The 24,697-nt window shown below is 40.8% G+C and overlaps 2 protein-coding genes across 5 annotated transcripts in view; one reads left to right on the plus strand and one right to left on the minus strand.

Moving 5' to 3' along the window:
- The window catches only part of RBKS (ribokinase), a 97,416-nt gene extending 85,952 nt beyond the window's left edge, over window positions 1-11,464 (plus strand). The window contains exons 9-10 of one of the 4 annotated variants that reach the window (XM_021085802.1): window positions 3,913-4,025; window positions 11,248-11,375. In XM_021085802.1, coding sequence (XP_020941461.1) covers window positions 3,913-3,996 — 84 coding nt within the window. In that variant the 3' untranslated portion in view covers window positions 3,997-4,025; window positions 11,248-11,375. 4 annotated transcript variants of the gene reach the window in all.
- Window positions 14,141-24,026, minus strand: MRPL33 (mitochondrial ribosomal protein L33). The gene is made up of 4 exons (XM_003125284.5): window positions 23,898-24,026; window positions 23,063-23,081; window positions 20,965-21,071; window positions 14,141-14,445 (listed from the first exon to the last, which is right to left on the minus strand). The coding sequence occupies exons 1-4, from the start codon at window positions 23,917-23,919 to the stop codon at window positions 14,396-14,398; spliced, it is 198 nt and encodes a 65-aa protein (XP_003125332.1). The 5' UTR covers window positions 23,920-24,026; the 3' UTR covers window positions 14,141-14,395.

A 24,697-nucleotide genomic window follows, 5' to 3' on the forward strand; every position in this document is an offset into this window, starting at 1 on the left:
CAGTTTAGGTTTGTCTGATGCTTTCCCATGATCCAAGTTGGGTTATCCATTGGGGGCAGGAATACTACACAAACAACCTTATGGCCTTGTCAAGGCTCCACATCCGAGAGCACGTGATGGGTTCCTCTCATTATTGGGATGTTGATCACTTAGTCAAGGTGGTGTTCACTGTATTTCTCCACTGCAGAGTTACTCTTTTTCCCTTTGTTTTGTTTTTGTTTTTGTTTTTAATTACTCAAATGAATTTATCACATCTGTAGTTGCATAATGATCATAACAATCTGATTTCACAGGATTTCCATCCCACAACCCAAGCACATCCCCCCACCCCCCAAACTGTCTCCTCCGGAGACCATAAGTTTTTCAGTGTCTGTGAGTCAGCATCTATTCTGCAAAGAAGTTCAGTCTGTCCTTTTTTCAGATTCCACATGTCAGTGAAAGCATTTGATGTTGCTGTCTCATGGTATGGCTGACTTCACTTAGCATGATAGTTTCTAGGTCCATCCATGTTGCTAAAAATGCTGGTATTTCGTTCTTTTTGATGGTTGAGTAATATTCCGTTGTGTATATGTACCACATCTTCTGGATCCACTCCTCTGTCGATGGACATTTAGGTTGTTTCCATGTCTTGGCTATTGTAAATAGTGCTGCAATGAACATCGGAGTACATGTGCCTTTGCGAGTCGTGGTTTTCTCTGGATAGATGCCCAGGAGTGGGACTGCAGGATCAAATGGTAGTTCTATGTTTAGTTTTCTGAGGAATCTCCATACTGCTTTCCACAGTGGTTGCACCAATTTGCAATCCCACCAACAGTGTACTAGGGTTCCTTTTTCTCCACACCCTCTCCAGCACTTCTTGTTTGTAGACTTTTGGATGATGGCCATGCTGGCTGGTGTAAGGTGGTACCTCATCGTGGTTTTGATTTGCATTTCTCTAATAATGAGTGATGCTGAACATCTTTTCATGTGTTTCTCGGCCATCTGTATGTCTTCTTTGGAGAATTGTCTGTTTAGATCTTCTGCCCGTTTTTGGATGGGATTGTTTGTTTTTTTGGTATGGAGCTGCAGAAGTTGTTATAAATTTTGGAGATTAATCCCTTGTCAGTCGATTCATTTGCAAAGATTTTCTCCCATTCTGTGGGTTGTCTTTTTGTGTTGTTTAGGGTTTCCTTTGCTGTGCAAAAACTTTGAAGTTTGAGTAGGTCCCATTTGTTTATTTTTCTTTTTATTTTCAATACTCTGATAGGTGGATCTGAAAAGATGTTGCTGTCGTTTATGTCAGAGAGTGTTTGGCCTATGTTATCCTCTAGGAATTTGATAGTGTCTGGTCTTATAGCTAGGTCTTTAATCCATTTGGAGTTTATTTTTGTGTATGGTGTTAGGGAGTGTTCTAATTTCATTCTTTTCCATGTGGCTGTCCAGTTTTCCCAGCACCACTTATTGAACAAGCTGTCCTTTCTCCATTGTATAGTCTTGCTTCCTTTGTCATAGATTAGTTGGCTGTAAGTGCATGGGTTTAATTCTGGGCTTTCTATCCTGTTCCACTGATCTATATGTCTGTCTTTGTGCCAGTACCATGCAGTTTTGACGACTGTTGCTTTGTAGTATAGTCTGAAGTCCGGGAGCCTGATTCCTCCAGCTCCATTTTTCTTTTTTAGGATGTCTTTGGCTACTCTGGGTCTTTTGTGCTTCCAAACAAACTTTCAAATATTTTGTTCAAGTTCTGTGAAAAATGTCCTTGGTAATTTGATAGGGATTGCATTGAATCTGTAGATTGCCTTGGGTAGTATAGTCGTTTTGGTAATATTAACTCTTCCAATCCATGAGTATGGTATATCTTTCCATCTATTTGTGTCATCTTTGATTTCTTTCATCAGTGGCTTGTAGTTTTCAGAGTACAGGTCTTTTGTTTCTTTAGGTAGGTTTACTCCTAGGTATTTTATTCTTTTGGATGCGATGGTAAACGGGATTGCTTCCCTAATTTCCTTTTCTGCTTTTTCATTGTTAGTATATAGAAGCGCTATCGATTTCTGTGTATTGATTTTGTATCCTGCAACTTTGCCAAATTCGTGGATAAGCTCTAACAGTTTTCTGGTAGAGTCTTTAGGATTCTCTAGGTATAGTATCATGTCATCTGCAAATAGCAATAGTTTTACTTCTTCCTTTCCAATTTGGATTCCTTTTATTTCTTTTGCTTCTCTGATTGCTGTGGCTAAGACTTCCAGAACTATGTTGAAGAGTAGTGGCGAGAGCAGACATCCTTGTCTTATTTCTGATCTCAGCAGGAATTCTTTCAGCTTTTCACCATTGAGAATGATGTTCGCTGTGGGTTTGTCATATATGGCCTTTATCATGTTGAGGTAGGTTCCCGTTATGCCCACTTTCTTAAGGGTTTTTATCAGAAATGGGTGTCGGATTTTGTCAAAGGCTTTTTCCGTGTCTATTGAGAGGATCATATGGTTTTTATTCTTCAGTTTGTTAATGTAGTGTATCACACTGATGGATTTGCAGATATTGAAGAACCCTTGCATCCCTGGGATAAATCCCACTTGATCATGATATACAATCCTTTTAATGTATTGTTGGATGCGGCTTGCTAGTATTTTGTTGAGGATTTTTGCATCGATGTTCATCAGTGATATTGGCCTGTAGTCTTTTTCCCTTTGTAATTAATAGGTAATCTGTGGGAAGATACTCAAGCAGTAAATATTCTGCCCTTGTCAAACCTTTATCCAGCAGTTTTAATGTACCCCTTGATGATTCCTGTCTGAATTAGTTATTACGACTGTGGTTTCCAAAAAATTGGTGATTTTTTTCAAACTTCTATATTTACTAGTTGGCATTCTACTTTAAGGATGAGTTTTGTCCAGTATTTTTTTCATTTATCTAATATCAGTACAGACTTATGGATTCTTAACTTTTTCTCTCTTTATGGCTGCACCTGCAGCATGTGGAAGTTCCCAGAACAGGGACTGAATCCAACCACAACTGCAGCAACACCAGATCCTTTAACTCACGGTGCCAAGCCGGGGATGGAACCTGCGCATCTGCAGTGACCTGAACTGCTGCAGTCGGATTCCTAACCCCACTGTGCCACAGTGGGACTTCCCATGATTCTTAATAAATTCTCATGTGACTATTAACAACTTATCTATTTTTAGAATCCATCCCTTAGATAATCACGTCTCCATTTTGTGGGTCAACCTAATTGCAAGCAGATCTTTCTTATGTTAACTTGAACATTTAATCAATATTTCTAAATCTACAAAAGTGAATAGGAGATAGAAAGCTGATCTTTTTATGGGGCTTGAACACATAGGTGATTGAAGTGTTGTGAGTAGCCGTGGCAAAACGAGCTACTCTGGGGAGACGTAAAGGTGCAGGGCCTTTTTTTAAAAAAGAAGGAAAGGGGTTTTGCAGACAGGTGAGCGAAGGTAAAGACTGGCTCAGTCCATATCTTTCAGACTAGACACAGAGAAAGGGGGGCCTGGCAGAACAAGGTGAAGAAAGGGGAAGGGCGGAGATAGAAGCTGCGATGGGGCCCACATGCACAGTCTGTGCGGAGAGTGTGCAGGAGATACAGAGGTTCCTACATGCCAATCATAACACTGAATTGAGCCTGGATCACTGTAAATCTCAGTAATTATGCCAACCACTCACTTTAGAGTAAGCCAGTAGTAAGCCCTGTGTGATTAAGAAATCCTGCCAGGGTTTTCCCACTTCAGGCTGCTGCAGGTCTGAATGCCCCCACCCTACCCTGGCCTTTTTAAAAAAAATCAACTTTATGGAGCTATCATTTTCCTACATAATAGGATTTCACCCATTTTTAAGTGTGTGATTCCATGAATTCTGACAAATGTATACAGTCATTTAATCACCCCACAGTCGTAATACAGAACTTTATCATCCCAGGAAATTTGCTATGCCAGTCCCTTCGCAAGTGATGGTCTCCAGCCCCTGGCCTGCTTTCTGTCTCAACACTTTTGCCTTCTCTAGAATTTCACATAAATGAAGTCATAAATATGGTATGTAATCTTTTGTCTGGCTTCTTTCAGTTAGCATAATACTTTCAAGATTCATCCATGATGCTGTCTTAGCCATTCATGTCTTTTTATTGCTAAGTGATATTTTATTATATGGCTATACCATAGTTTGTTTACCCATTCATCAGCTCAAGGACATCTGGATTGTTTCCAATTTGAGGTTATAAATGACGCTGCTGTAAAGAGGCACGTACGGGTCTCTGTGTAGATACATGTTTCCATTTCTCTTGGATAAATGTCTTAGAGTAGAACTGTTAGGTTATATGATAGTGTATGTTGACTGTCATAAGAAACTGCCAGACTATTTTCCAAAGTGTTTCATCATTTTGCATTCCCACAAACAATGTATAAGAACTCCAGTTGTTTCACATCTACTCCAAAAAGTCGGTATTTTCAGTCTTTTCAATCTCATCCTTTCTAGTATTATCTCATTGTGTTTTTAATTTGCATCTCCCCAGTGTCTAATAATGTTTAGAATCTTTAATATACTTATTTGCCACCTATATATCTTCCTTGATGACATCTCTGTTCAAATCTTTTGCCTATTTTTATTAGGTTGTTTATCTTACTGAGTTTTATTATTGAGCTATAAGCCCTTGATCAGATATGTTTTGCAAGAATTTTTTCCCAGTCTGTGGCTTGTCTTTTGACATCCTTTTGAAGGACAAAAGCTTTTAATTTTGATAAATTGAAGTTTATTGGTTTTTTTTTTAATATTTCATGCTTTTGGTGTTCTGAGAAGTCTGACTAACACGAGGTTACAAATATTTTCTCCTATATTTCTTCTAGATAGTTTGTGGTTTTAACTCTCACTTGTGGGTCTCTGGCTCATCTGGAGTTAGCTTTTGTGTATGGTGTGAGGTAAAGGTTCATGTTTCTGGATATGGATATCCATTTGTTCCAGCACCATTTGTTGAAAAAGTTATCCTTTCATCCATTGAATTACCTTGTTAAAAATTGATTGACCAAAAAGGAAAATAGATTGACCATATACCTGGGGGTCGATTTCTCTCTCTTTTCTGTTCAAATGATCTACATGTCCATCCTTACATTAGAATCTGATTACGATCACTTATGGTAAGTCTTAAAATCAGTTTACATCCTCCGACTTAGTTCTTCTTTTTCAAAATTGTTTTGCCTATTCTAGGTCCTTTGTACTTCCTTACAATTTTTTTTTTTTTTTTTTTTTGGCCACACCCGCAACATATGGAAGTTCCCAGGCCAGGGATCAAATTTGAGCCACAGCTGCGACAACGCCAGATCCTTAACCCACTGCGCCAGGCCAGGGATCAAACCCACACTGCCTCAGAGAACACACTGGATCCTCATCCTGCTGTGCCACATTCTATAAATTTTAGAATCAGTTTGCCAATTTCTAAAAATTGCCAGCTAGGATTTTTATTGGAATTGCATTGATTAGTTTAGGGAGAATTGACAACACATTTTTGATGCAACTGTAAAGAGTATTGCTCTGACAATTTAAATTTCTCATTGTTAACTGCTAGGACATAGAAATAATTGATTTTTAACATTGGCCTTGTACCCTTTTACCTTATTAAACTCACTATACCTAGCAGGGTTTTGTTTTTTGGGTTTTTTTTTTTTTGGTTTTTTTTTTTTTTTTTTTTGCTAGATTTCTTAGGATTTTCTACATAGGTGATTACACCATCTGCACAGAAAGTTTTTCTTCTTCCTTTCAACTCTGTACACCTTTTCATTCTTTTTCTTTTTCATTGCCATGTTGAGGCAATGCAGTATGATGTTGAAGTTGTAAGAACAAATCCTTGATTTGTTTCCAATATTAGGTGAAAAGCTTTGTCTTTCCCATTAAGTATGATGTTAACTGTAGATTTTTCATATATGTTTTTTATTAAGAAGATCAAGTTATATCTTCTGTTCCAAGTTGACTGAATTTTTATTATGAATGGATGTAGAATTTTGTCAGATGCTTTTTCTGCTTCTATTAGAATTATCATGAGGTTTTTTAATTCAGTGAATTGCATTTTTTTTTTTTTAATGTTAAACCAGTCTTACACCCTGGGATAAACCTTACTTGGTCACAATATATATTCAATTTTCTAAAATTTTTAAAGTTTTTACAGTTATATTCATGGGAGATACCAATCTGTTGGTTTTTTTTTTTTTTTTTTTTTTTCCTTGTAACATCATTCTCTAGGTTTGGTATCACAGTAATGCCGACCTTATAAAATGAAGTGTTCCCTTGACTCTACTTTTTTTTTTTTTTTTTTTTGGCTTTTATTTTTTAGGGCCACACCTGTGTCACATGGACACTCCCAGGCTAGGGGTTGAATAGGAGCTACAGCTGCCAGCCCATACTACAGCCACAGCAATGCAGGATCCAAGCCGAATCTGCAGACTACACCACAGCTCACTGTAACACCAGATCTTAACCCACTGAGTAAGGCCATGGATCGAACCTGCATCCTCATGGATGCTAGTCAGATTCATTTCTGCTGAGCCATGATGGGAACTCCTAGAATTAGTATTATTTCTTAAACAATTGCTAGAATTCTCCAGTGAAGCCATCTAGTCTAGAGTTTTCTTTGTAGAAAAAAAAAATGATTGGGTTTTTTTTGGCCCCAGTCACAGCATGAGGAAGGTCCCAGGCCAGGGATCAAACTCATACCACAGCAGTGACCATGCCAAATCCTCAACCCCCCGAGCCACCATGAAACTCCAAAAAACCTTATTTTTAATACCAGAAGGATTTGCCTGTGCTGTCTCTCCCAATACAATGTGTTGTACTGAGAATGAATATAAATCCAGTTGTTGCTGAAATAATGCTCCTAGCACACACAGTTTTACTGAGCACTGTGTTTCCATGGTTTTGGCTATAAAGTGGGAAACAATTTAAGTGATTTCAGTAGTCTTTTCAGATACGGGTATAGTACTTTTTATTTTTATTTTTTTGTCTTTTCTAGGACCGCACCCATGGCATATGGAGGTTCCCAGGCTAGAAATCTAACCAGAGCTACAGCTGACTGCCTACACCCCGGCCACAGGAACAGGGGATCTGAGCCGCATCTGCGACCTACACCACAGCTCACAGCAACACCAGATCCTTAACCCACTGAGCAAGGCCAGGGATCAAACCCGCAACCTCATGGTTCCTAGTCGGATTCGTTACCCACTGAGCCACGATGGGAACTCCAGTACAGTACTTTTTAAACTTTCTTAAACATCTTGTCTGCAACCAAATACCTCACTAGCCAACATGAGTGTGTAAGCTGATGTCTGTTATTGGTGCTCGGATCTTTCCTGTCAGCCCTGTGCCTCTGCTCTGGTCAGGCTGCAAGTTAAAGATAAAGGAGGCACAGAGGCATGGCTTACCTATACATTAAATATGCTTACTCCCTTAATATTTTGTTTTTTGGTTTTTTTGGCTGCCCTGTGGCATATGGACTTCCCTGGCCAGGGGCCAAATCCAAGCCAGAGCTGTGACCTACACCAGAAGTGCAGCGATGCTGGATCCTTAACTCACTGTGCCAGACCAGGGATCAAACCCGTGTCCCTGCCACTGCAGAGACATTGTCAAACCTGTTGCGCCACAGTGGGAACTCCCCCTTAAAATTGTGTGGGAAAATACTACAAGTTTATAACAATAAGGTTAAATACTAACATAAAACTACACAGGAATAAAAGAGAATACTGCAACCATTCTTGGCCGATAAGAAAAACAAATATTAATGATTTGATACATATCCTTCATTTCTTCCACCTTCTTAAAAAAAATACACACATACTCATAGATATAAGCATTTTTCTTTTTCTCTCTTCCATTCCCCCCTAACCCCCTGTGAGATCATGGTGCAAAAACTTTTTTGCCTCAACTAATGGACATTTCTCCAGGTTTGTGCATGTATTGCTAACCTTTTATTATTCATAGCTCTGCATTTTTCCATAATGCAAACGCACATATTTTATCCATCCTCCTGTTTGATTGACAATCACATTATTTCCAGTATTCTGCCTTTGGAAACAATGCAGCAATAAGCATTGCTGAGCATATATCCCCCTATTTAGGAGCTTTCACTTCCATAGATTTCCAGAAGCAGTCCAAGGATATACACATTTTTTTATTTCAACAAATACTGTACTGCTCTTCCACATTCCTCTCAACAGCCTAATACCGTCATCCTCTCCACTGTCACCTTTGCTGCTCTTGCTATCAATCTTACTATTTTATCAGTCTGATGGGTAAAAAAATATTATTTTAGGAGTTCCTGCCATGGCTCGGCAGTTAATGAACCCGACTAGCATTCATGAAGACGCGGGCTCGATCCCTGGCTTCACTTAGTGGGTTAAGGATCCAGCATTGCCGTGAGCTGTGGTGTAGGTCGCAGACGCAGCTCAGATCCCAAGTTGCTGTGGCTGTGGTGTAGGCCAGCGGCTACAGCGCCCATTGGACCCCTAGCCTGGGAACCTCCATATGCCCGTGTGGCCATATTAAAAAAAAAAAGGAAGACAAAAAAAAAATTTAATTTGCATTTTCGTTGGCCGCTAATTTAGTGTCTTTTCATCTGTTTGTTGGCCGTTTACATTTCCTTTTCTGAAATTGCAGACCTAAATATTTTCTCCATTCTTATCCTGGATTTGTCTTTTTCCCAGCAATCTGAAGGTGTTTGTTGAATATGAGGAATATGTCATATATATTACAAGCATTTTCACCAATTTGTGCTTTTTCATTTGGTTTTATATAGTGTCTTTGGACACACGGTCTTAATTTTTTTTAATTGAAATCTTTTTTTTTTTTTCATTATGGCTTTTGAGTTTACTGACTTGCTTGTGGTTTCCTTGCTTGGGATTATTCAAATATTTATCTGATGTTACTGTTACTGTTTTATTTTTTTCATTCAAGCTTTTAACCTACCTGGAATTTAATTCCATGTGTAATATAAGGAGGAATCAAGACTTGAAATCTTAGAGTTTTCCATAACTCTTCATATATTGTGGTATTTTCCATGTTTTCATAATACACCCTCCACTCAGCTCATAATTTCTCTGGCTTCAGACCTTTCTCTTGTCACATTGCTGAACTGCAAGCTGAGAGAGGGCCACGTCTGTCTATAGCTTTCTCCATTGTTTCCATCAGGAAAGACTGATAAACAACTGCAAAGCAGCTAGTGTAGTGTTTGACATATTTTAGATACTCAGAAAACACTGATGGAAGGAAGGAAAGTGTTGCATTCACACCTGCGTTACTGCAACTTCTTGGCAAGCATAATATTGACTGCTTTTCTGTGTAAACAAGGGGAAATGTCATTCTCCTTAAAGCCATTCACTGTCTCATGAGCTCACTGTTCCTTCCTCCGCCTGTATCTTTGTTCTTTGAGGCCTTCCTTCTCTATAAATCTAGCTCATTTCATAAGGACTCCTCTTAGGGAGGCTTTCTTCAAATCCTTCCTTAAAATTCAACAGTATTTATAAACTCTGCCACACAATTTAGCATTTACTCCTCAATGGATTTTACTCCTTTTCAAGTGCCCATCACTGTGCTGGGCCCAAAACTCATTAAATACTTCAACTGTAACTGAAACAATCTTGCATACTAAGGCCCTTTATAAGGGCTGAAGTATAGCCTAAAGATGTGTTAAAAAGCTCTTGGGACTAAGGAATCAACAAACTGGGAAAAACTGGAAAATGACCCTGAAACCTGTTAAATACCAAATGGTTTCTCAAGTGAAATTATGTCATCACACTTATTTTAAATACGGTTGTTAGATGAACACGTGACTAGGTACTGCCCTACCTGAAGGCAGAGGTCAACAGACTTTCTTTGATGTTTTCTGTTTCCATGGGTCCCTATATGGCCTTTACCCACTCGGACCTTTGAGGACTCAGGGAAAATAGAACTAAGCCTTATGTGCCCCTCCATTTAGTTTGAAAATAACACCTGAATGGTTGTCATCACCTTCGGCATGAATTTTTAGTGGAGAAATAGCTAATTTTAGGGCTAGGGCAGAGAATATAGAAGATAAGCCAGGAGCATCTTATGTCTGAAAATAAGAAAGTACTCCAAAAACAAAATGATGGGAGTATGTCAAAGGGACACAAGAGTTGACTGATGGAACTCCCAATGGCCAAAGCTGGAACAGTTTGAGCAACAAAATAATTAATGTAGTGTTGGATTACAGCCCAAGGAATGAAATAAATATCCCTGAGTTCATACTGATATAAATAAGCAGTTGAGTAAACAAATGAGGGAAAAGAAGCAAATCTCCCATAGCGAAGACTTCCAAGTGATTTATGAAGATACTCCACCCCCAAGGAGGTAGAGCCTAACTCTCCACCCCTACAGTGTGAACTACACTTAGTGATTTGCTTCCAAAGAGCACAGTATGAAGAGAGGGACGAAAGTAACTTTATGGTGGAGAAACCTAGCAAAGACTACCTCAGCCACGTGATCACGATTAAAGTCATCAGTGATAAAGTCATGTTGACAGGGTGCCCCCTTCACATGATGTGATAAGAATGACACTTCAGCCCTGTGATCTTCCTCCCCCAAAAGAGTAAACACAGTCTAACCATGAGAAAAACAAATTCCAGTTGTGGTACATTCTACAAAATACTTGACCAGCCCTCAAAACTATCAAGGTCATCAAAAACAAAGAATGTCTAAGAAACTGTGACAACCTACAGGAGTCGAAGGAGATATGACAACTAAATGTACTCCAGGTATCCTGGATGAGATCTTGGAACAGAAAAGAGACATTAGGCAAAACTAGTGAAATCCGAATATAGTATGGAGCTCAGTTAATAATGCAACACTATTGGAGTTCCCATCGTGACTCAGTGGTTAACGAATCCGACTAGGAACCATGAGGTTGCGGGTTCAGTCCCTGGCCTTGCTTAGTAGGTTAAGGATCCAGCGTTGCCATGAGCTGTGGTGTAGGCTGGCGGCTACAGCTCCGATTCAACCCCTAGTCTGGGAACCTCCATATGCCGTGGGAGCGGCCCAAGAAATGGCAAAAAGACAAAATAATAATAATAATAATGTAACACTATTATTTCATTAGTGGTGACGAATGTACAGAACTGGATATGGGGTATGTGGAAACTCACTACTATTCTTGTACCTTGTCTATAAATCTAAAACTATTCCAAAATAAAAAGTGTACTTAGGTATTTTCAAAATACAGTTTGGGCAACTCTGCTTATCTCTGCAACTGTGCTTTATTTACAGGGTGCTGGTGACAGTTTTGTGGGAGCTTTGGCCTTCTACCTGGCTTACTACCCAAACCTGTCCTTGGAAGAAATGATCAAGAGGTCCAATTTCATCGCGGCAGTCAGCGTCCAGGCCACAGGAACACAGTCATCTTATCCATACAAAAAAGATCTGCCCCTTTACCTGTTTTGACTGCTATTAATTCCAAAATAAATATCTCTGGAAGTAAACGGTATTTGAGGATGGCCACTCTTCACAGCCTACTATAAAACGGCATCTTCTCCTTTCTTTGCAACTAGTATGTTTATTAACTCATCCACAAGCTTTCATTTATTTCTTTATAGTGATGATTTTTTCTTTACTCTTCTAGCAAAAGTCAAAGAGACAGAATTAAGGATTCTACAAAGACCTGTACAAACATGACCACTATTCAGGAATCAGCAAACTCTACTGCCAACACATCATGAATACTATACATACACCATAGAGCACAGGATATAAAAAACAGTGTCTAGAATCAGAGAAGAGAATGTTAAATAAGGGAAGGGGGGAGTTCCTACTATGTGTGCAGTCGGTTCAGAATCTGACTGCAGAGACAAACAAATACCATATGAGATCACTTATATCTGGAATCTCATATACGACACAAATGAACCTTTCCACAAATGAACCATTCCACTTCTTCCCCCTCCCCCTCGGCAACAGGGAGGAAGAGGAATGGACTGGGAATCTGGGGTTAATAGATGCAAACTATTGCCGGTGCAATGGATAAGCAATGAGATCCTGCAGTATGACACTGGGAACTATAGTCACTTGTGATGGAGCATGATGGAGGATGTGAGAAAAAGAACATACGTATACATGTGTGCGTGTGTGACTGGGTCACTTTGCTGTATAACAGAAAACTGAAAGAACACTGTAAACCAAATATAATAGAAAAAAAATCATCATTAAAAAAAAAAAAAAAAAAAAAGACTCCGACTGCAGAGTTGCCGATTTGTTCCCTGGCCTGGCGCAGTGGTTTAAGGATTCGGCGTTGCCACAGCTGTGGTGTAGGTGGCAACTGTGGCTAGGATTCGAGCCCTGGCCCAGGAACTTCCATGTGCCATGGGTATGACCATTAAAAGGTTGGGGGGGGGGACTGGAGGTATAAATTGGACCACTCAAGCAGTTCCTAAGAGGGGCAGCTAATATTCAGCTCTGCCTTTAGCACTGTCAAACCTTCTGGTTTTACAAGAGAAGACGGAAGTTTGGATGTTTACTGAAATCTTTCAATGTTTCAGTATCAGCAACTGATTTTTTAAAACCGTAAACCACCACCCGTGGGCCACTTTCAGCCCACTTGCTGAACAGACAAGTCATTTGCTCAGCCAGATTTTAAGTTAAAAAAAAAAAAAAAAGTGATTCATACATGTCAGATTCTTGACACTGGGCTTAGGTAGGATCAGATGAAGGATTTTTCTTGTAACCCAAGACCATAATGTACAGTTTCAATCAAAACAGCCAAGATCTCACCCCTTCCTGCTTTGAATTGGAGCTTTAACAAGTTGCCAGAAAATAGCTGATTATGCCACACGTCTCTAAGACTCAACAACTGCCTAATTCCCTTTCCAGGGAGCTGCTCTCACATTGCCTCAGGAAAGGCAGACTGGGATACAGGGAGGGAACACCTGTTATTCTGGGGCAGGACTGGTTTCTTCTTGCTTGTGGTCATGGTGGGCACTCTATCCTTCTCCCCATAAATGCTTTAAATGCGGCAAGACATGTACCAGCGGAGCTCAAAACAGGAGCTGATCCTTTCCTTACCTTCAGCCAGAAACTTAACAAGGAGGAAAATGGGCCATATTCAAAATCTGTGGTAAACAACGGCTTGAAAGGGAAACTGTATACATGTGGGTAGGGCAGGCAGGAGTCCTTACCTGAACATAAGGGTGTATCAGTGGGATTTCCAAGCTGGTTAGCTGTATGATACCACCATGCCCCAGAAACCCTAGCCATTAGCTTTATGGAAACACATTATTTAAAAAAAATCTAGGAGTTAAAGCAGTCCAAAGTGTCCTAGAAAATCCTGGATATGGCTTTGGTGACCTGAGTTTGAAAATATGGACCAATGGCATTTTATATAAATTACATAAACACAAATCAAAAATATTCAGTCTCAGGAGTTTCCTTTGTGGCTCAGGGGTTAACGAACCCAACTAGGATCCATGAGGACATAGGTTCAATCCCTGGCCTCACTCAGTGGGTTAAGGATCCAGCAGTGCCATGAGCTGTGGTGTAGGTCACAGACGCAGCTCAGATCCTGTGTTGCTATGGCTGTGGCGTAGACGGGTGGCCGTAGCTCTGATTCGACCTCTAGCCTGGGAACTTCCATATGCCGCAGGTGTGGCCCTACAAAGCAAAAAAAAAAAAAAAAAAAAAAAAAAGGAGTTCCTGTTGTGGCTCAATGGGATCAGTGGTACCTTGGGAGAACTGGGACACAGGTTTGATCCCCAACCAGGCACAGTGGGTTAAGGATCTGGTGCCGCCACAGCTGCAGCTCAGGTCAAGACTGCAGCTGCCTCAGATCTAATCCCCGGCCCAGGAACCTCACATGCCAAGGGACGGCCAAAAAAGGAAGGAAAAAAAAAAGTTCTCTTGGCTTTTTTTCATTACAGGCTGGCTCGCTTCTTATTCTTGATCAACCCTGCCACCTCTGTTATGGCACAGGAGTTTTTTCAAGACCACTCTTGAAAAACTGGACTGTGACTCTGCCTTTTCCATGAAGTACAAGGAGGAGCAGACTGGAAACTCTTGCACAAATCTTATTATGGAAAATTTTCTTCTATTATATGAAACAATGGTTATTTTTTAGTAATGTAGTCTTTTAATTTCAAATAGTGGGAGAAAACATCATTAAGAGACAATAGCACAGGCTATTTTAATACTTTTATTAAGGGCTATAAAAATATCCAGAAAGATAAATAAATGTGATGCAATGATATATGTCCTAATATGAAGAACTTTCTTTCACTGCATTGTTTTCCTTCACAATGGCCTTCAAATCACAGGAGGCAGTGATTCTGTGCCATTTCCTCTTCTTTTATTACACGCTGCAGAATTTCTGAATCAGTATCCCGCCCTCAGTCTTCTCATTTATAAATCGAATTCATTTTCAATCCATTGTTTAGAGGGAGCGTATTTTTTTCTGTTCCACAAAGAGGACTTTTTTTTTCACTGTAGGAGGAGAAAAAAGGATTGTAGCAGAAAACTAAAAAGTATCATTTTTTAATACAAGTACAGATCAGACGAGGAGCCCTCTTTCTCTTCTTTTACTTTCCTTTGTCATAAAGGTGGAGCTGACTTGCAAACTTGGTTCCTCAATCCCAAAGGCCACAGAAGACTGGAGAAAATGGTAAGGAAAACAAGGGAAGAGCCACCAGCCCATCAGTGGCATCCTTGGTACCCCACAAGGACACATTTCATCCAACGTGAAATATTCAAATTTAAAAAGGAAAGTTACAGGCAGAAAATGAAAAACAACGTCTTCACCCAGTTAATGTCCACTCTTGTAGGAGGTAAAGCGAGAGCTAGACTCTGGAAGAGACCAGGAAAAACTGAGCAGACCACAGAAGAAAAGGAAGCCTGGGTGAAAGAGTTAATACACATTAAACCTTGTACTTTCCAGAAATCGTTTCATAGATCCAAATATGGACTTTCTAGTTTGGTAATAGATTTAATACCATAAGCAAAATCTCATTATAAATATCCTAACAGAGTGCAGTTCTCTGAAATACCCCAAACAAAACTGCTAACTGTCTGGGTGAAAGATTAGAGACTAGAGGCTGGGCAATAAGGTTTTATGGTTCCTGTAACGCCCTCCATAGCACTCCACCGACATCTCACACCTCTCTCTCGCTCACATACCCCACCTGAATTCTTCTTTGCCAAAGAAACAAAAACAGTGCACCCAGTAAGATCCAGGAACTCCAAAGACCATGACACAACAGCAACTCACTTGTCCTACCACACAAAGAGACTTAGCTTTGTTTTCTGTTCTTCTATAATCAATATGGATACTCTGTATATTAGAGTCTCCAACTGTCTATGATTAAGAATTAGCTAGGCAGAAGTTCCCGTCGTGGCGCAGTGGTTAACGAATCTGACTAGGAACCATGAGGTTGCGGGTTCATCCCTGGCCTTGCTCAGTGGGTTAAGGATCCGGTGTTGCCGTGAGCTGTGGTGTAGGTTGCAAACTCAGCTCGGATCCCAAGTTGCTGTGGCTCTGGCGCAGGCCGGTGGCTACAGCTCTGATTTGACCCCTAGCCTGGGAACCTCCATACGCCGTGGGAGCGGCTCAAGAAATGGCAAAAAGACAAAAATAAATAAAATAAAATATTCTAAATTAAAAAAAAGAATTAGCTAGGCAGCTTATTTAAATACTTTCCTACTTCCTGCCTCCACCTCTGCCTCCACCTCTAGCCTCCAACTCTGGTTTGCAGATCTAGAGTAAGACTGGAAGTCTGTATCTTTTAAAACCCTCAGAGGAGTCTGATGGGTAGCTGAATTTAGTAACTATTATCCAGGGAACAGAATTATATCTACAAAATAAAAATCAATTTTATTACTTTATAATAAAATAGGTATAATTTTAATATATTTCAAATCATCTGACATTAAATATAAGTAGGGCTGATGCTCCTTCAAAATCCAAGGAAGACCACAAGACAGCATAGGAGTTCCTGTCATGGTGCAGTGGAAACGAATCCAACTAGGAACCATGAGGTTTTGGGTTCAATCCCTGGCCCCACTTCTCAGTTGGTTAAGGATCCAGCGTTACCGTGAGCTGTGGTGTAGGTCACAGATGTGGCTTGGATCTGGCGTTGCTGTGACTGTGGTGTAGGCCAGCAGCTACAGTTCTGATTAGACTCCTAGCCTGGGAACCTCCATATGCCACAAGTGCAGCCCTAAAAAGACAAAAAAAAAAAAAAAAAAAAAAAAACAGCATAAAGAACCAAAATATTTTCCCATAACACAATGTTAGTCATGGCAAGAAATATTTCCTCCATGTTTTTCTACATGGAACTAAAAAATAGATTAAAAAATAGGAACTTGTCTCATTGACAGCCAATTAGGACATAATTTAAATGACAGGGGTAACTGATGAAGATTAGTAAAGCCAGGCTTTATTCATGAAAATTTTCTGATTCACTTCCCTTAACTGAAAGAATATTTAAGTCCACAGAATGGTGCTAGACAAAGTAGAATTTACAAAAGCATAAGAAGAGTCCCTGATTTAATATCAGTTTATCATGAGGGGCCTGTATAAATGTCCAGTAAGCCCCACAGGAACCTAAAGATCAAAGGGCACTGGAATAGTGAGGGAAACACCTCATAGAGAGGGTAAAATTAAGTCTGAAGAAGCAGCAGCAAAAAAAATAAAATTAAAAAAAAAAAAAAAAAAAAAGCAGCAGCAGCAGCAATTGGATGAACCACAACAGAAAAGGCTATCTGGTGTAGAGAAATTGCGGTAGGGCATTTCTATCACGGCTCAGAGGAAACAAGGTGACTAGTATCCATGAGGATGCAGGTTTGATCCCTGGCCCCACTCAGTAGGTTAAGTCCGGTGTTGCCAGAAGCTGTGGTGTAGGTCGCCAATGTGGCTCGGATCCTGCGTGACTGTGGCGTGGGCCAGCGGCTACAGCTCCGATTGGACCCTTGGCCTGGGAACCTCCATGTGCCGCAGGAACTTCCATTGCTTAAAAAGGAAAAAAAAGAAATTGTGGTAGGAAGTAAGAATGACAGTGTCAACCACAGGGGAAGGGCCTAAAAGGGAGACTCATTTGGCACCATATGATAGAAAAAAATAGGCCTGGAGTCAGAAAAACTGGGTTCAAGCCTTGGCTCCACCATTTATCTACTGTGAGTCCTTGGGCAAATTTCTGAAAATACTTTTCCTAAGTTTTCTTCCTGTGAGAGGCTAACTCCATCTCCCTCACAGGGTTGCCAGACATACAGTGAACACTCAATATGTGTTCGCTGAGTTGAAATGACACACTGCTATCCACAATCATAAACATAAATTAATTTTCTGTCAAAATATTTGCTACTTAATTCATAGAAGAATGAATCTGTCAAGTTCTTTCCCTACATCTAACCTAAATCTATTCTGCTTCCATTAAAGGCTATACTGTCTTGTTTAGTCAACCAAGGAATTAAAACTGACAAGTTTTCATTTTCTTTATAATAAAGCTTCATATATTTAACAAAGTTCAATAAGCTTCTAACTCGGCCTTTAATCCTTCTTCCTTGCAAACTTGCATCTAGAGTCATATGAGGAAAAGAGTCTGAAAGGACACAGGCTGGCTCTAGCCATCGATTATACCATGAAGTACTCAAATAATTGGGACTTTTTTTCATGTTTCCCTGCTTGATTTCCTTCAAAAACCAGACAAACAAAACATCACCCTTAAACTAACCATTTACTCATTGCAGTAAAATATGCTGGGAGGACTGCCAAGTATTTGGTACCCTGAGCAATGGGGCAGGCGGCAAGGCAGACACCATCACGTGAGCCCACGGGGCATTCGGCAGGTGGGCAGCGAGCCAGTCCGCTATCCCAGAACATTCCCTTCTTCAGAACAGACAAAGTTGTGCTGTCAAGGCTCCAACCATTCCTTATCTAAGTAAAAGTTGTAATCATCTGTTTGAAATTTATATACGAATCTTTTCTTCACTTCAACTCAGAGTCAGAACTGCTTATGGCAGTATCATTTCCCAGTCTCAAAGATTAAAATCAATCCGACAAAATAAATTCCTAATACCTCCCTACTAAGAATGAAAATTCCAATACATTTTCCCACTTAAAACATCACAGAAAGTTGTTCAATCAACATTTATGAACATTGTACAAGTTCCTAAAAAACTCAAAAGGAGCTAAAAGGCTAGGAAAACAACTACTTCAGTGTAAAGTCCATTCCTTTGGGTTTTTACCAACTTATATAAAGAAACCAGAGGGAGAAAACCACCACACCAATCAGCATCATGTTGCTATGGTCTGAATGTTCGCATTTTCCCAAATTTATGTCGAAATCCTAACCCCCAAAGATGGTACTGCTAGGAGACGGGGTCTTGGGGAAGTGTGTTGGTCCTAAGGGTGGAGCCTTCATGAATGGGATTTCTCTTAAAAAAGACACGTACAGAGCTTGCCTGCCCCTCCACCGCGTGAGAACACAGCAAGAACTCCTTTCTGTGAACCAGGAAAGGGGCCTATGCCAGAAAGCAACCATGCTGGCACCTTGATCTTGGACCTCCCAGGCCTCAGAAATAACTCTGAAAAATAACTCTGTTGTTGCTAAGTCATCTAGTCTGTGGTGTTTTGTTGTATCAACCCAGACGAAGACACATACCTTATCGTTCTAATAATTTTTCCATCATCTGGGATATCATCCTGAAATTCAGACTCCTAATCATCAGGGACAAACCTAGAATTCCTTTTTTATTGTAATAAAGAATGACCAGAAATTTTAATACCATAAGAACAGCAGGAAATTTTATTTCTCTTATATAGTGGAACTCATGCCAATTTTAAGCTGACCACTGGGCTTCTCACTTTTTGAAATGCCTCCTTACACTGGTATAGCCCTTATTTTTTTTTTTTTTTTTTTTTTTGAGGTGATGTTTTTGTTTTTTTAGATGTTGACAAATGCAGCATAGTGAACAGTGATTGTGAGACCTTCTGTACAAACTCTGAAAGCAGCTATTAACATAGCTGTCAGCCAGATTCGCACTACTGCCCAACCCGAGGTCATATACAGGTAAGCGGTTTTAGCCTCCTGTGAACTCTCTCAATAACAGGTCCATTCGTAGAGTGCTTCAGGACCTAGGCTTTTGGAGTAAGACGGTCCTGAGTACCAATTGTCATCTTGTCATATATTTTAGTTCTCTGCCCTTAAGGTCCTTGGCACCAGATTCCTCATCTACAAAATTGGGTTGATTGCCTGGAGAGTACAGGTGCTTGCATTTGTGATATCTGAAGACATGAAGACTTTATACGTAAGCAAAGAAGACAGAATTTTCCATTTGTGTGGTTATCCACAAGCATTAGTTTGTCTCTTTCCTCACAGGGATCACTGACTTTTGTTGCCTATTTTGTCCTTTTGTTGTTGTTGTTGTTGTTGTTTCAAGTGGGAGGGTCAGTTCGGTCGCATTGCTCCATCTTGGCCAGCAGCAAGTCTAACAGGCCTTGTTCTTAGCTAATGAAAAAGTTGATTATGAGGTTAAGTTCCTGTCTTTCATTCTATAACAGATTAACTTGGGGAAATAAGAATCAAGCACCAGTTCCAACTCTGATCACCAACCATGTGTCTTACAATTCAACTCAACTCAGACACTATCTGCCTGGAGACAGTAACTCAGGAACAGCCGATGCAAGTGACACACAGGACAAGGTATGGCAAGGGAGGGGAGCGAAGCTGCCGGGCCCTGAGCATGAGAGTCCCAGAATCTCCACCTGATTACCAACCCAGAAGCTCCAGTACAGCCACTATTAGGAAGCAGTTATAAAGGGACTGTTAAAAAGCAAAGGCACAAAACGAAATGAATGGCCTCGAGTTTTAAAATAAATGATTTGCTCATTTATTTTGCATAAACCTGCCCATGAAATCCAAAAACAAGACAGGCTACCACCAATAGCAATCAGGTGCTGACTCCTGTTCATGAGCAGACAATCTGGACTTAGGAACATTTGTCTCTTTCTGACAAATATCTCTATCTACTGAAACCATTTGAAGTTACCACTTATTCCCATGTGGACATAGACGTGACATTCCTAAATAAAATTCACTGGTACATTTAAAAAAAAATAAAATAAAGTTACCACTTATTATGGCACTTTAGCAGATGGTACAAAATAGAAAGTGAAATTTCCTACCCTCCTGCACTAATATATAAGACATCATACTCCTTTAACTCAAATCTAGATCTAAATACTTGCCACTGTTGGATAGATGACCTCAGGAAAACACTTCCTCCCTGTCTCAAGACCTCTTCTCTTTCTGTTTTCACAATATCGCCTATTCTATCTATTTATTTATTTTTGCTTTTTAGGGCCGCACCTGTGGCATATGGAAGTTCCCAGACTGGGGTTGAATCAAGAGCTGCAGCTGGGCTACAGCCACACCACCACCAGATCTGAGCCTCGTCTGCAACCTACATCACAGCTCTCGACAACACTGGATCCTTAACCCACTGAGTGAAGCCAGGGATTAAACCTGCATCCTCATGGATACTAGTTGGGTTTGTAACCCACTAAGCCACAATGGGAACTCCCTCGCCTAGTCTATGTACATGGCTGTTTTCTCACCTTCAAATCTTTGGTTAACTATCTCCTACTAGGGAGACTTTCCCTGGTCTATCCTATCTAAGGGACAGAATAAAGATGGGATCTACCTTTCCCCAACTTTAACCTATATCTCAGCATCCTGCTTGTTTCTCTCAAAGTCCTTAACATAATCTGTCATTTGTCCTTTTTCTCCCTTTCAAAAGAACCAAGTGCCAAGACCACAGGCATGAGTCTACCTTGCGTCCTCACATATCCCAGCACCTGCAAGAGTAACTTTCAATACATACTTAGAATGAATGTGTTATAGTGACAACAGGGCCACCAACTGCCAAAGACATTCAGCATCAGTCTGGAAAGGGCAACAGGACTTGAGAGCATTGAATTCATCATGGAGTAACTTCTCTGAATCTTACCAACTGGATCATAATGCAACAGAGTCAGTTTCTCCCGCAGTCGGCTTCTCTTAGTGTTGAAGGAAAAACCTGTTCCAGCTTGGCTCATCATTTTCACCAGAATTGTTCTATGATTTAAAAGCAAGGTGTTAGACGCAGAGGAAATAGGCTAAAATCAGTCAGGGGGGATGGCACATTTTGAGAACCCCATACAGTAGTATTAGTTGTGGGACGTCACTGAAGCTATAAGTGCAGTTCTAAGACTGCCTATGTTTTCCACAAATCACAGCTTCAGTGGTTCTAATTCCCAAGGTTTGTTCCATTACACAGAGGGCCTTAATAATGACCTAACAAAGGGAACGAGAACAATCAAACCATATTGTGGGAAGAGACCAGACACCCACCTTTCAGAAGGAGCAGAAGTCAGGAGCAGGGAAATACATAAATACTGGTAACCCTAGCTGGCCGGTCAGGAAATTGTGAAGACAGCTGCCTCAGAAGAGCCCTATCTTCCAGGGATGACCAATAAGGGTAAAATCCAGAAGGGACAGAATAAAGGGATCCGCACTTTTACACGGCCAAGGTGTCAAACCTTGTTCCCCTTCGTGTTTTAAGTTATCGTCATCCAAAGCATAAAGCTCAGGTTCTGCCTCACTGGACCTTTCAGTGCCTCATACTATTTGTTACTTTTCCATGTGTCTTGTCTCCCTATGTAGCGCCTGCTATTTTATTTCTCATCTAAGTCCAAAAAGAATTTGAAGCATCTAAGGTATATTGCACAAATCTGAATCTCTTTCAATGTTCAGCACAGTGCCTCAAACACAAGAGGGATATAATATTTGCTGATGAAGAGGACAATAATTCATCATTCATTCAAAAAGATTTAACAAATTTCTACTGAGTGCTTACTCTGTGGAAAGCACTATAGGAAATGCAAAGCCCTGTAAGTCCACCTGTGCATCTTGGAGTAGTAACTGCAATAGCACAGAAGGTAAGTTACATACACAAGGTCTCTAAAGCAAGGCATTAATGACAAATGGCACAAGGGGGATACAAAGAACAGGAGAGGCAGAGAGCATCTCCAAAGAAACAGAAGGCATGGAAGATTCCTGCAGAACCTAAAGGTGGGAAATAAATAACTGGATTGTGGGGAAAGCTATAGGAATCAATAAAAGATACCGAGGGGAAAATACTAACATACATGTTTTTCATTAACTTTAATCCAAAAAACCTAGATTTAAAGATTCGTAGTGTGTCTTGGGTTGTAAGCAAAGGCTGCTTTAGAATTTTTTTTTGTCTTTTTGCCATTTCTTGGGCTGCTTCCGCAGCATATGGAGGTTCCCAGGCTAGGGGTCCAATCGCAGCTGTAGCCACCAGCCTACGCCAGAGCCATAGCAACGTGGGGATCTGAGCCGTGTCTGCAACCTACACTACAGCTCAAGGCAACCCCGGATCCTTAACCCACTGAGCAAGGCCAGGGATCGAACCTGCAACCTCATGGTTCTTAGTCGGATTCATTAACCACTGCGCCATGAAGGGAACTCCTGCTTTAGAATTTTTCTATTTTTAACACAGAAAATCTTACTTCAGCTATTGTCCACAAAATTTATTTTGAAATACCATTTTGTTATTTATAGTCTCTCTGGTACAGAATGGAATCTTCAGCCTTTGCTATTTTTGATATGCTTATACCATGAATGCAAAGGATTACAAAACTCAATTAAACAGATTCTGTGGATTAATCAAATCACAGCATATTCTGCTAGATTCCTGTAGTGGGCTCCACACAAATGGTCCTCAGTCCTCAATTTGAGAAAACAGAAATACAGTGGTAGTCCAAAGAGAGCATGGGGATCCTGATAATTTGTTTAGGAACAAGACAGCAAAAGCAACTTTAAGTAAATTATTTGAATGCTCACTTAAGTAGGTCAGTTGGGAGGAGGGAAAATATTTTTTCAAACAGTTCATAAGGCCAAGATAATTCATCAGGTAAGTAATCCTCAAACCAACTATCATAAAATCAAAGCCAAATGCTTCGTTTACCAAAAGGATTCATTGGCAACAGCTGGACTAATGAATCTAACATAAACAAGTTTAAAAAATGAAAACTCTTACTTACTTTGACTTGCTCTTGGCAACTTTTTTGAAAGTAGGAAAAGATGAAGAGAAAAGAGAAAATATCGATTTATTATCTTGCAGTTCACATAAATATCATTAATAATCAAAAACACTTAAGAAGTACACCATAGGCTGTCACTCAAGTTAACTACTGTCCTGAGCTATTAGGGATTCCGTTAGGATTTTACAGAGTTTTAAACATCCAATCAGAACACTACAGTTCTGGACGTAATGCTTTGCACAAGCTCTTTTCAGCTGGACGGATACTTTTAAATCTTTATAAAGATCTGCTCCACTTGTTCCTCTTCTAAGGTGTAAATATTTGCACTAGAACAAGCCTCTTGTTTGATAAGTTAACTTATGCAAACTCCAACAATCATCACATCAGGTGGAGAAGGGAAACTAAATGATAGGTCTGCCTGGTGCATGGAAGAGCCCAGTCTGGGAAGCCAGAGGGCTGCTTTCCCAGCCCAGCTGTAAGACCTAGGTCAACCTCTGCTCTTCATCTTGGAAGTTCTAAGCCACTGACAGTATTACAAATTCCGAGTTTTGCCCAGTTAGGACTGCAGTGATTCTGCTGACACAGCGCTACAGAGAGCGGGGGAAGTGTGCCCCACTCCCGCTGACCAAACGAACCGCAACTGGATCCAGCAACAGCACCGCCGACCCCCAAGACCCACTTGCCCCTCAGCGAGCGCGCCGCGGGGCATGCCGGGCGCTGTAGTTCTGAAGGCCTGGGAAGTCGCAGTCGCAGTTTCCCGCCCCGCGCGCGCGCACCCCGCCCCGCCACGTCCCGAGCCAACTGCCACGGTCCCGCCGCCTTCAGCCCCACTTACAGGTGACCGCGGACAAGAACATGGCGAGAGTACACTGCAGGGTCCGTAACGGGCCCAAGGTCCCTCAACAAACAACTGCTTCCGGGGCACAGGCCTGATCCGGAACAGGATGTCCGGAAGTTCACCGCGACCACGCCCCCCGACATAGACCTGAGGGTCGGAGCCCGCTTTTTTCGTGTGTGGTTTATATGTCAGGCGGCTTTCTTTCGTGGTGCTGGAAGATGCAGGCCTCTCCCCATTTGGAGAGGGACTTTGTTAGCGCTCGGGGTTCGCACCCCAGATCTGGCTGCTCCTTCTAGATGCGAATTAGGTGCTTTCCATACTTGTTTCACTGAATAATCGCCGCCACCTACATTAAAGCCACAGGAACTCCGTAGGTTCCTCAACTGCTTCAGGCTATCAGACTGAGGCATTATTTCCTTAAATGGTTGCTTCTTTTGCTTCCTCCAACCAATTCCAACTCCAACTCCACCTGCTTCACAGCTACTCTCAGTCCCTCCAGAATTAAGAAGCCCACCTGAAATCCCTATTCTTTAATTACATGTTGGATTTCTATGAAGGCAGTGCCCTCTGCATCTTGTTAACTGCCTTGTCTAAGCACTTAATATAGTGCCTGGCAATAGGGGGCTGAAAAACTGCGATTAGGAGCACTCACATAATTTGCTTAATGTCACAAAATTAGTAAATGGCAGAGTCAGAATTTGAACCCAATTTTGTCTGACTGCAAAGACTCATCCCTTTCCATTAGATATTGGGACTTAACCACTTTGCCATCTTCCAGTCTTAATCTATCTTTAAGG

Source organism: Sus scrofa, chromosome 3 (assembly GCF_000003025.6).
Source record: "Sus scrofa isolate TJ Tabasco breed Duroc chromosome 3, Sscrofa11.1, whole genome shotgun sequence".
Classification (NCBI taxonomy): domain Eukaryota; kingdom Metazoa; phylum Chordata; class Mammalia; order Artiodactyla; family Suidae; genus Sus; species Sus scrofa.

Coding starts and splice junctions, on each gene's coding strand:
- MRPL33 (XM_003125284.5), bottom strand. CDS start 23,919: ATGTTCTTGTCCGCGGTCACCT. Junction 14,446..20,964: donor GTTGCATTATGATCCAGTTG/GTAAGATTCAGA, acceptor CTCCTCCTACAG/TGAAAAAAAAAGTCCTCTTT.